This window comes from Nicotiana tabacum, chromosome 4, assembly GCF_000715075.1.
Source record: "Nicotiana tabacum cultivar K326 chromosome 4, ASM71507v2, whole genome shotgun sequence".
NCBI classification, from domain to species: domain Eukaryota; kingdom Viridiplantae; phylum Streptophyta; class Magnoliopsida; order Solanales; family Solanaceae; genus Nicotiana; species Nicotiana tabacum.
This window is the reverse complement of record NC_134083.1, coordinates 131,238,252-131,251,019: the sequence shown is the minus strand read 5'-3', so window position 1 is coordinate 131,251,019 and position 12,768 is coordinate 131,238,252. Positions and strand designations below refer to the sequence as shown.

The window sequence follows — 12,768 nt, the reverse complement described above, 5'->3', positions numbered from 1 at the left end:
TCTTAGGTTATTATGCCCATTAATATGAAGTTGTTTTGTCATGTTAAATTCCTCATTTACTAAATTCACCCGTACGCATATTAATTGAAATTAATTGCTTCATGTTCTACCCTTATTGCCGATTAAACTCTTATGTGCCTTAACTGAAGTTGTTGCCTCTTTTATCATCATGTTATCTTTCCGTAATTGCTTAACCTTAATTGAAATCATTATTATCTCTCCCGCAATTGCTTAACCTTATTGAAATCATTATTGTCTCTTCCGTAATTGCTTAGCCTTAATAGAAATTTGTTACCCTTTTCATTGTTGACGTATTCTTATTCGGGGTCATTGATTCATGCTATCTCTCTTGTTGTCGGGTTGCACTTTCGTGGAATCATTGTTACACATTACCTCTCCCTTGTTGAACTATTCTTGTTGAGACTACTATTTCCATGTTGTGTCTTTCTCTGTGAGTTTGTTCTTCCATTTTTTTGTGTTCTGAAGTTCTTGTGTTGATTTACTTGCCATATTCTCGTGTTATTGTTGTTGTTGTTGTTGCATTAAGTGTTGTTGAGCCGAAGGCTATACGTGGTTGTGATATTAAAACTGTTTTGAGAAAATGTTGTGACTTGTGAGAACATATTGTGAAAGTCATTTATTTGAGTTGCTATGTTTTGGCATACGTGTTTTGTTGAGAAAATTGTTATGTTTGCATGAGGTTTCTGTCGTGCGGTCGTTATTGTGTTGCACGAGATTTCTGTCGTGCGGTTGTGATTGTGTTGCAGGAGGTTTCTGTCGTGCGGTTGTGATTGTATTGCAGGAGGTTTCTGTCATGCTGTTGCTATTATTGATACGCATTCGGCGGTATAAGATCTGGGTGTTGAAACGCATGCGGTGTGATAAGGTGGGGATGTTATTTCGAAAAAATAATTTTCAAAACTAAAAATAAAAGCTCCCGCGGTGATATGAGAAAAGTTGTGATTCATTTTACGATTTGAGACTACGAGGCGGTACCTCGGGAGAGCACTTGTTGTCATGTCCCCTTTTTTGTGCACTTGTCTTTGATTGTTGTTTTCCTTCACGTACTATTAATTATTTCCCACTGTGTTGCATTATTTGCTCAGTTCTATGTAGTTAATCTTGGTGTGCTGGTCGTTGCTTCAAACTTCATTGCTGCTTTTATTACACTGTATATTTCGTGGTGATCATTTCTTATGTGTCATTCATTGTGTGTACTCTTATTTGTTGACTGAAATTATGGTAGAATACTTGCACAAGCATACACGTAGTTAAATCACTCATATCGGCTTTTAAAAGGTGAATCCTGACGTCATTAACCATTATACATACTCTTGCCTTCTTGCCTTCTATGTGAGGATTGTTCTATTGGCACGTGAGTCATCCGTGCGGTTATGAGTTGTAATGTAGGCACAAGATGCCAAGTGATTAGGGTTCATGAATTGGGACCCGTGAGCCATGATTATGAGGTTTGGTACCTCGTGGAAATGCTTGAACAGATCTGGTGTGAAAACGTTTGTTCTTGTTGAGTTGTTGTTGGTTTTCCGTTTATTTGGTTTCCCCGGACTTAGACTGTGATCAGTTACTCTACAACATTATTACCCGACTGCTTCCTGTTGAATATTGTTGTTACTAGTGTATCATTGCAAGTATTGTTTTGTATTCCTTATCCTGCTTAGCTTTATATTGATATTGTTTCTATATTAGTTCATCTACATACTTGTTGAGGTTGTTTAGTCCGGTAGTTGTCTTGACTGTCCCTCGTCACTACTCCACCGAGGTTAGTCTTGACACTTATTAGGTACCGCTGTGGTGTACTCATACTACGCTTCTGCACATTTTTTGTGCAGATCTATGTGCAACGATTGTTGTTGATTATTAGCTAGTTGGTCGAGCTGTGGAGACTCAAGGTAAACCTGTTGTCACATTCGCAGGTCTCGGAGTCACCTTCTGATATTTTCATTGTACTATTTAATTCCATTCCGAACAGTTGCATTTAGGAATTTTTCTAGCAAACTCAGTAGAGCTTATGACTTGTACTATCGATTTTGAAAATTGTAAGTTAGGTATAAAGATTTATATTTCGTACTTATCATTGATGGTTGAATTCTTCTATTAATTTAGTAAATGTTAGGCTTACCTAGTCTTAGAGACTATGTGCCGTCACGACATCCTACGGAGGAAAATTTGGGTTCGTGACACTGGCAATGAAACTAAGTATTATTACCAATCACTTCACTTAGTGACTTGCCTGACTTACTTTTTGATATCGTCAACCTTTCCTAATGTTTAGTAAAACAATCTTGAAACTCCAACTAGTCTTCACTTTTTATATATATAAGTTACCCCTCCCTAGAAAAAAAAAAAGAACAAAAAAAATGGAAACAATTAGCCAGTATTGTTGGATCCTTTTCACTTCTACTCATGGCATTTTCTAGTTTTTTTATATCAAAGTTCCTATTGATGTTGATGATTGATTTTGCAAGTTCGGATTTTGCAGAGGATAAAAAAGATTGTCAAAACCAACTGCTTGATATATCATCTTGCTTGTTTTATGTTGGTGAAGAAGTTCAACTTCCCACCCTAGAATGCTGTGCCCAGCTAAGGAAAGATCTACCATAGAAATAGAAATAGAAATAAAGTGTTAATTCTTACCAACTTTATCTTGTTGCTCCTGGCAACAAACATGCATGAACCATTTCATGAAGTATGTGTCCGGATAGTCCAAAGTCTCTATAGTTAGCTCTCGGCCTTCTGGTCAATCCTCATGGAGCGAACAACTGGAGGGGACAATGACAAATCTTGTGTCTAAGATGCTCCATTGTGTCATGAAGCTTGGAAGAAACTAAGTGGAGGTCCGAACCGACTAATGTAGAAGAATCAGCAGAGAGAGTTGTGATTGAAGCGAAATTCATAAATACCTTTCAATGGTTCCCTTAATTATGTGTGAGGAATTGCCTTATTGAGCCTGATATTCGCTTCAAACTCAATGCTACCTTAACACTCAATGTGCCATAGGTTTGTGGTGCTTTGGCTAATATTTCAAAATGTCCCGGTATACAACAACTCAGGCCACTAGTGATATTGTCCGCCTTGAGATTAGGTCAGCACGACTTTAACATGCTCTTTCTTATATATCTAACATATCTCCCCTATTCTGCTAATATGAGATTTGCCAATCCTTGAGACAAATTCTTGCATCCTTAATACAAAGATTTAGGTTCCTTGACTTTACTACTATTTGAAGCTAATTCGGATGCTCAGGTTTTCATTGACCATGCCAGCCGCTCCAAAACTAGTAACAGCACACGAATAGGAGGTAGTATACTATTTTCTATCATTAGCTTCACAACATAATATATCTTCAACATTAATCTAGTTCTGTCTTTTATGACTTCCTATCATTTTCTCACAATTATTGACAATTTAGTCATTGCAGATGCTCAGTCAAGTTCAAGTATTAGCAAAAAGAAATGGCATGTTGTAGGGAGAGATAGTGGTGCTGCACTTTGGCTCCTAATATTTGTTATGATCAGTATGATTTAGGAAAAGATACACTTTTATATGTCAGCACTTTGATCCTTTTATCCTACATAATAGTATGTCAATCACGTTCAAGCTTACCATCTTTTCACTTTGTTTGTCACAGGCTAGTATCTCTAAGGAAATATTAGATCCTAAGTCATACTTCCCCTTTCCTTACATTTGAAAGGAGGATTTATCACAAATGCTGATAATTAAAAGAAGCTTAGAGTATGAAACAGATTGGACCAATTCAAGATTACATGATTCTCTATAAAACATTGTGTAGCTACACGAAGCACTTCAACTTTAGGAATTCAAAAAGCCATAAATTCATGCTGCGAACATACATTTATAGAAAATGCATCAGCCTGGATCACATAAGAGATGACCATATTGAGTGAGCATATGAAGGAATTAAAAAATTCTCCACCACGAAAAGATGATACACTAAGTGGCACCCAAAGCATGCCAAGTTAACCTTTTTTATCTTTCGTAGAAGCAGGTAAACTAACTTCCCTCTTCGTTCTTTTTCTCCTGTAGGTAATAAATCAAGGGCTCATTGTATCCTTTAGCAATTTCGCATCAGTTTCTTTCACTCACTCTGTGCTAGCTGAGATAGTCACTAGAGAAGAGCAGATGAAATCATCGACAAAATGACAACTTAGCTATGCACTTTGAAGCACGTCAGGTTGGGGAATAACTTAAGCAGTTGATCACGGTTGCGATTCTACAAAGTGATGTACCAGCATAGTAAGAACAATCATATGAATCATGGGACGATATGAGAAAAATGTGAAAGGTCATATGGTAAGAGCAGGGACTTCCAGCCGACCAAGTGATAAACTTAGAAAACCTACTGTGCAAACCATATTGAAAGATGAAAGGCTTAATTGCTAATAGCACAATCCAGGTGTTTTCCAAGTTTATCACATGCGATTTTACGAGTCAATGTTCTAGGAAACAAAGGGGATAGCATGGCTGGAGATTCTAAAGATATTCTGTACCTTTATATTGGTGCAGCCATTTACATCAAGGGTTGTAAGTGTATCGGAGCAAAAGTTAGAAAGCACCTCCAAGCACTTGTCAGATACCCCAAGTATCCCAAATAAACTGCAGGAGCAGCACAAAAGAAATTAAATAAATATAGTACAATCAGATTGCTGGAAGGTCACGAGTTTAGTCAGTTACCGAAATCGGCCACCGGTTCATTAATTAATTTTCAAACAAATCTGCAGTCAATAGCAATTGACTATACTTTATGTTTTATTATTGCTTATGCTGGAGGTCCAGTGACTAGACAAACCTTGAAACATTAAAAAGCAGGACATCCCTATCTCAATTAGTTCACAAAATTGAATATTTGTCAATTTTGTGGAGGTGGTGAACATATCATAGGCCATCTCGGTCTTCCTATTTTTAATGATAATTTTAGCTCCAGATTTACCTTAGTAATTCAAGAGACCTGCAGCCTTGAGCTATTGCTATGACCCCAACATCAGTGACTCGTACGCACCTGTCAATGCCAATAGATATCAGTCCAAGAACATACTACTATATCTCCTTCTGCTCCAGATGAAAATTAAAATAATAACTGTTACATACCATGTCAAATTGAGAGACACCAGGTTTTTGCACATGGCTATACAAGAAAGCCCGTCATCTGTTAGATTCTGAAGGACAACTTGAGTTAATACAATGTCACTTAAACAATTTCATCATTGCACCAAGCAATAGCATAATGCACGGAAAAAAACAGTTCAAGAGAATGCTAAAGATTATACCTGAGCACCACAGAGATCTAGGAATATAAGATGAGGCAAAAGAGATATCTTCTTATAAGCTTCATCTGTTAAACTGCAAGTAGAAAGGAAGCAGCTTGTCTGATTAGGAATTCAAACAACACATGCAAATTTGTAGTATATCTTTGAGAGATAGAAAGGTGCATACACACACGACACACAGTAAAATGGAACATATTTTTTCAGGTATATTAAAATGAAACAAGTGGTTACGTGGAAAGGGCATAAAGGTTCAAACTCTGAAGAGAAGAGCACTTCAGCAAAATCCGTTGCAAACCAGAATCTGTCAGCTTGATGCACCTAATCACATCTAACAAAATCAGTACAATCAAGAAGATGTAATTGTATCTCTCCCTCTCAAAAAGGTTATAAAGACCAAACAATTAGCAATACTCTAAAAATATTCAATTATAAGTATCCTTCTTAGAGAAAGGGAGGTTTATCAGTATCAGACCATCACCATACAACAGACGAAGGCCTAAAGCCAAGAGAGAGCACGCTTCTATCCCAGAGATGCTATAACATTTGAAAACAACTTTTCCTTAACATTTTTTTCTTTTTCTTTCTCTCTCAGAACAATCTTTTGCAAATTGAGAGAAAATCTCCAACCTGGTGATGTTCAAGGATTCCATTTCTTGAAAATTGTCAGCAACAAGATGCAAACTTTTATCTGTAATATTCTGCATAGCATATCAACAAAATGAGACGATCTTCAGCACAAAAGAGTATAGATTAAATGAAAGTCAGAGGATTTGCATAATGAGAAACAAGTGCAGCTTGTTTGCATATTGCAAACTTAAACTGTTGAAAAGCACCTGCAGCTCAGGGCAAAGATAATGAATGTAGGAGGTAGAAATCACAGACTGACACAGCAGCCAAGCAAAATAAGAATTGGATCGTTATACTTACCACTAAAGAAAAAGGCAAAGGAAGAATTTGAAATGTTTTGAAGTGAACTTCACAAACACCTCAGCATATTTGTCTTGTATAAATGAAAAGCATATTAAAACTACGGAAAATGGCCAAAACTGTCCTTTTACTATACGAAATAGAACAATTATACCCTCCATTTAATGTTGGTAGTAATTTTGCCCCTGCTGTTACCACTCAGGGTCATCCTTGCCCTTCCCCACAAACGGATTAATTTTCCAGAATTTTTAATTCATAAAAATTATTTTTCCCATTTTTTAAATCCACGTGGCATTTTAAAAATACCAACCCCCCTTAATCTTTCTTCATACCCCACTACTTCCGCCCTCCCCTCTTTTACCATACCCCTTATTTCACATATATGAGGGCAAATCTGCTCTTGGGCTTATAGTATAGGGGCATAAATGATCCAAATTAATACTTGTAGTCGCATCTCTAACAGCGTGTATGGTTTCCTTAGACATATTTAACAATCAAAGTATCCCAACAGAGAAGCTCAAGCATAAACATAACATTCAACTGAAAGGAACTTCTTCATTGAACCATTGAACAACATTAGGCTTGAATACAAAATAAAATACAAAAAACAAGTCAAACTAACACTTATATTACATATCATTTTCCCACCCAACTAACACTCACATCAAAATATCAACCCCCCCCCCCCAAATGCATAGAACACATGAATACAGCCCAATATCACAAACATGAACATCCACATTTGGACAATTTTTCCTTAAATTAGCTATTTTCCATTTTTCCTAGCATCAACCACATCTGAAGACTCTAAATCAACAACTTCCGTCGTCAAAATATTTTTTTCCAATTCCAAAGCCTCTATTCCTCCTTGATCAACTAGTATCATAATATTTTCAAGATCAACAACTTTCCTTGGGAGAGCATTCCTTTCACGAATAAGAGTTTCTTTTTCCTTCTTTAAATTGCATATGAGGCTTGCAACTCTTAGACGAAGTCTTCATCCTGCCATTCCCAGTAGCAACAAGTTCATAGTGATACCTTCTATTGTTTAGAGATGTGCGCCTACAAGTATTAATTTGGATCATTTATACCCCTATACTATACCCCCAGGAGCATATTTGCCCTCATATGTGTGAAATAGGGGGTATGGTAAAAGAGGAAAGGGGGAGAGTGGTAGGGTATGAAGAAAGATTGAAAGGGGTGGTATTTTTAAAATGCCACGTGGATTTAAAAAATGGGAAAAATAATTTCTAGGATTTACAATTTCTATAAAATTGATATGTTAGTAAGTAAGGGCAAGGATGACCCCGATTGGTAACGGCATGGCAAATCACTACCAACTTTAAACGGAGGGCATAATCGTTCTATTTTGTATAGTTAAAGGACAATTTCGGCCCTTTTCCTTTAAAACTAACTTGTTTTATCTAGGCTCCTATTGAACTTTACAATAAGGTAAATAGGGACATGATAAAGTTCTAGTGAATGTAGTACATATTGGCATCAGGTTGGTTTAGGGAGACAAAAAGCTTTTGAGTGTATCCTATGTTGCACAAGTGTCAAGCCTTAGATGCAAGGAGCCCGCATCAAATGATATTATCATTAGATAAAGTAGGAGCTTCTTTTTTACTTGTGTTGCAAGTGTGCAGAGTATCACTTACTATTTTTCTCTTATACTTTTCAAATTTTAAAGGCCAAACGCCTAGATAGACCCTTAAACTTGGCAAGATTTGTCAGGCACTCCAACTTAGCTAGGGACCATTTAGACACTCTTGTAAACACCTCAGACTGACATAGAAAATACTGTGTTTTCCACATACATTTAAGCATGTAAATGACTTAAAATTACGCTTTTCTCTTGGTTTTTTGTCCTTTTCACCCTCCTCCTCCTTCCTCACTTTTCTTAGATCATTTACCAACTCCCATTCCTATTTAATCCCAATTGATAAACATCCAAGAATAAACAATGAAAGAACTTGAAAACCACATTTTATATAAGCCCATGGTTAATTGCTACTATTGCAAAAAACTTCTGCTACTACAAGAAGTCGCCGTGAAAATGAAAAAGAAGTCGGAGGCGGGTTAGGGATATGGGGTCTGAAAAGAAAAAGAGGGAGGGGTCTGAACGAAAAAGAAAAAGCAGGGGAGGGTCCCAACAAAGAAGAAGAAGAAGAAGCAGCTATCTTTTCTTCTCCATTTTTTAGAGGAAACGGGGGAATCTCGGACTTAGTCATGGCCGGCCACAAAAATGATCGCCGACCATCGACGTTTTGGGCCAGTAAATGTTCTCTCCCTCGCCTTTCTTTCATGCCCTAAAACTCACTTCATTACTTAGTTTTAACCACGGATTGTACCATGGAAAATACCAGAACCTTCTGCCAGAATCGTTGTCCAAAAAATAAACTCCAACAGCCCACCAGGTCGAGAATGACACTCCTTGTGTTTTTAGTTTGTTTTGGTGAAGCCACCAGGTCCCTACTTGTATAGATGATTGGGTGGCTTTTATTAGAGAACCATATTTCATTTTAGGTTCTTTACTTTTTTGGTATATTGCTTGTATACAGGGTCTTTTTTCTCCCAACATCAATAGAGATATTTACTTTACCCAAAAAATGAAGTCTTAGGCATTTTAGACGAATAATAATTTACAAAGAACGCTGAAGTCGATTTACACATCAATAATAATTATGTTTCAATCCCAGCATAGTTGGGATTGACTATATGAATCATCATATCCATGTCGCTCCATTTAGGCCAGTCTTTATCAAATATCAAATATTTAGGTTCTCTAACACTATATGTTCTCTGCATTTTCTCTAGCATACAAATATCTAACAAGATTAAAAAGACTGCTATACAACATTGGACCTAAAGTGAGCATACTAACATGACTAAGCCTTAAGCCCAACTAATTGGTAATTTGGTATCGCTTGTATGGATCTTTTTCTTCTGTTGTTCCCTATTTTTTGTTAAGCCTGCATAAATTCCAAGAAATTGTAGGTCTTTCAAAGCAACTTCCTTCGTTGTGATTTAAGGTCTATCTCGTCCCTCTGTTAACAGCTTAAATCACCATGGTCTCACACCTATGAACCGGTGCTTCTGGAGGTTGACGCAAGACATGCTCATAAAATAATACTGAAACATATGTATAACACATTAGAAATCTATGTACCTTGCAGCCACTTAAGTTCAAATCTACCACGGATCTGCAGTTCTTGACCAGATGAGTAATGCCAACATCTGTTACCCTAAAAGCTTATCCAAAAATTGCAGGTGACAAATTAAATCTCTTTGGTCATGCATCAGCTATATAATAAATCGGGAAAGAGCATTAGATGAAGCTTGAGATACCTTACATTCCAATAAATGGAAAAGACCTTCAGTCTAGGACAAGTACTTGTCACTACTTCGATTCCCTTGTCAGAGATCCTTTGACAGCCATTTAGATTTAGAATCTCCAGATTTAAAAGGGAATTCCCACACTGCAGATTTATGAAACCATGGAAACATCAAATTTTCTGTGACCAAAACAGTACCATGCAGGAGACACTAAAAGTAATTGGTTACCTCATATTACAAGGATTAAGCAAAATTTTAGTTATCTTCATTAGATGATAAGATCTGAATAATTTCCTCAATTTTTGACACTATTATAGATCACCTAAGCTGTTAAGATAACAAGGAAAAGGATCACTTCTAACTTTCTGAGGATTATAAAATGGTTCCAAGTAGATGGTGGCAAATAATAAGGTCAGAGGTGCTAATCAAATGAGGCAGCCTCCACATTGGAATTTGTACTGACTGGAAATTAAAGAAGAAACTATGAAAACATGCTAATTTATATGACTTTGCCAATCCCACCTTGCTTTTAACAATTTCCAGTTGCTTGTCTTCAATATCCTGTGCAAACTCAAGGTTGATATGCTTCACATTGCGATATCTCGGCTGCAAAAACAAAATATAAGACAAATAAAAGACCTGTCTCCCTAAATTAAAGAAACTCATTCTTATAAACAGCTTCTTTTCATCACCAACTTAACAGAATAGCACATAAACCAATGAAGACTGGCCTAGTTATCAGTTAAGACGGAGGCTAAGACAAACATCTGCGGCCTTTGTCAATGTACGGTTTTATGTCCAACTCAGACATCACTTTTTTGGGATGAAGGTGATATCCAGGCCAGCTTGCGCACACCTCAATTATTCCACGGGGTACATGCTACCTCCCACCAACACAAGTACCGGGTAACTCACCCGCCAAGATTTGGGCAAATGAGAAGAAATCACCTAATGAGTATTATCCTCGCTAGTATCTGCACCAGATGGAACTAGTTCCTGCTAGTGTTCCTATTATTTGACAAAAAAGGTAGAAAGAAGCCAATGAACCCTAGACTAGTGGTGAGCATCTAAGATGAAGGTGCTAAGACCAAGTGATTTCCGGTTCTTATCCCGTCGATACATGGGTTATGTCCAACATAAATATTGGCCTTCTCTTTACTAGTATCTGTAGTAGAAGGTGCTACGACCATCTTAACAGCACCAAAGAGCTGCAGACTTACAGTTATACAACATACAACATCTACTTAAACCAAAATAGGACTAGTTTTATCTTTCAGCCCCTCTTTTCATATGGGACCCAAATTACATCTTTCTCCACTCACATTATGCTTCCAAATTTCCAAAAAACAAACTAAAGCAGTTCACTTTTCCTTCTTACATTAATCCAGGAGCCAAAACCGGTTACTTAGAAAAATCTATCAGCATGATAACTAACCCACAAAAGAAAAAGGAAGAAAAAGGAAACAAACCAAAGAAAGAGCTGAAACAAGGCGATTGCCAGCATTACTCATCTCATGAAAATCAAGAACCTGTAAGAGAAAAACAAAAACACCAAAACAATTCAACCCCACATAAGGAAATTGGTATCTTTTTAATAGTATAGATTAAATATATATATATATATATATATATATATATATATATATATATATATATATATATATATATATATGTAAATAAAGAATTGAACTAACCAGCCAGAGAGAGGGGTGTGAATGGAGAGTGTGGTGAATCCAAGGGCTGACGAATAGAAGAGTGATGAGTTCTTTTTGGGGGAGCCTGGTACTCACTATTTTCATCACTTTTGGCACTGTTTCTTTGTTCCAAATAGCTTCTGCTGTTACCTTTTCCTCCATTGTTCTGCTGGACTTTGACAATGGCTCTTTCTGCATTCTTCTCCATTTTTACTCTTTTTGTCATTTTAGGAACGGCAATGGGTCTCCTTGACATTTTGATATTGCGTAAAGCTCCTCTTATTTTTGAATAATAATAGAAACACCCCTGTCACCAACTTTTTAGAAACTATACCACGTCAGAATTCATTAAAACCCAACTAATCTGAATTTGCGCCCATATAGTCAATTAAAGGGCAAAATATTCTCTATCGTTTTTTTAGTTCCAAAATTTATGATCTCTCGTTGAAAAGAGGATCTTGTCTACATAAGTGTTATTTTGCTTGTGTTAAGTAACATGAGTTGTACTCCCTCTCATTTTTGACATTGCTTTTCTTAATTAGTAATGGTATTTTTTATAATGGTATTGTTTGAACCAACTTACACAGAAAAGTATGGAGTAACTTCGTTCAAAGTTTAAACATATGTGACGAAAATACATAATATTTTATGTTTCTATAAAATTCAAACCTTGACCTCTCATAAATTTTTCCCAATTTATTATTCTTTGAATTTTGTATCGTTGAATAGTTTTAAATTTCAGTTGTATGACTACAAAAATAGTGTATGAGATTCGGATCATCCCAAGGTCAAGTTTTTATTGAAATTATTGTACTTCTCTCGTAATTTCAAAATTTTATAAAATCATAACATATCTAAGGACACATGAAATTGTTAAAAATAAAAATTTGAAAAACGAATCGTTACGAGAATATCTTAAAGAAATCAATTGATTATATCATTTAAATATAGAAATAACTTTAACCTTGTATATACTATTGAGATCTTCTCTTCCTATATCTCTACAGAGATTTTTATATTATTTGATTTGATTTTGTCACGATCTAAAATCACGTGACCGGCACCCGGTATACTAACGACCCAACGAACCAAACTATCTGATGCACCCAATTCATATGCGTGAAAACCAATTTAACTTCGGAAGCTTTTTAAAAATATTGTATATTTTCAAGTAAAACGGTTGAACAATTTTCTAATCAAAATCATACATGAAGTCTTTCATCATAATAATAAGAATAAATACAATAAATATCTTTTCATATATATCATGTATCATCCCGTTACAACAACTCATCACCACTATCTATGGAACCTCTATATCAAAGAATAGAACTAAACACTTGGGCTAATGCCCGACTAACATAAATTAAGAAAATAACATGATAGCTACCACGAAATAGGAGTGGTGTCTCACCATATACCTCACGAAGAGAGTAATCCTAGCCTATCCATGCCAAGTATCATATCTCATCCTGAAATATGTAAAGTAAGTGAGGCCCTAGAGG

At 36.2% G+C, this 12,768-nt stretch overlaps 1 protein-coding gene across 1 annotated transcript; it reads right to left on the bottom strand.

The window, feature by feature from the left end:
• Positions 1–3,765: 3,765 nt before the first annotated feature.
• Positions 3,766–11,572, bottom strand: LOC107773835 (F-box protein At3g58530-like). Its single transcript, XM_075252442.1, has 12 exons — positions 11,264–11,572; positions 11,039–11,098; positions 10,092–10,175; positions 9,582–9,712; positions 9,403–9,478; positions 5,934–6,004; positions 5,538–5,624; positions 5,307–5,379; positions 5,128–5,195; positions 4,970–5,038; positions 4,530–4,635; positions 3,766–4,252 (listed from the first exon to the last, which is right to left on the bottom strand). The coding sequence occupies exons 1-12, from the start codon at positions 11,459–11,461 to the stop codon at positions 4,187–4,189; spliced, it is 1,089 nt and encodes a 362-aa protein (XP_075108543.1). The 5' UTR covers positions 11,462–11,572; the 3' UTR covers positions 3,766–4,186.
• Positions 11,573–12,768: the final 1,196 nt, after the last annotated feature.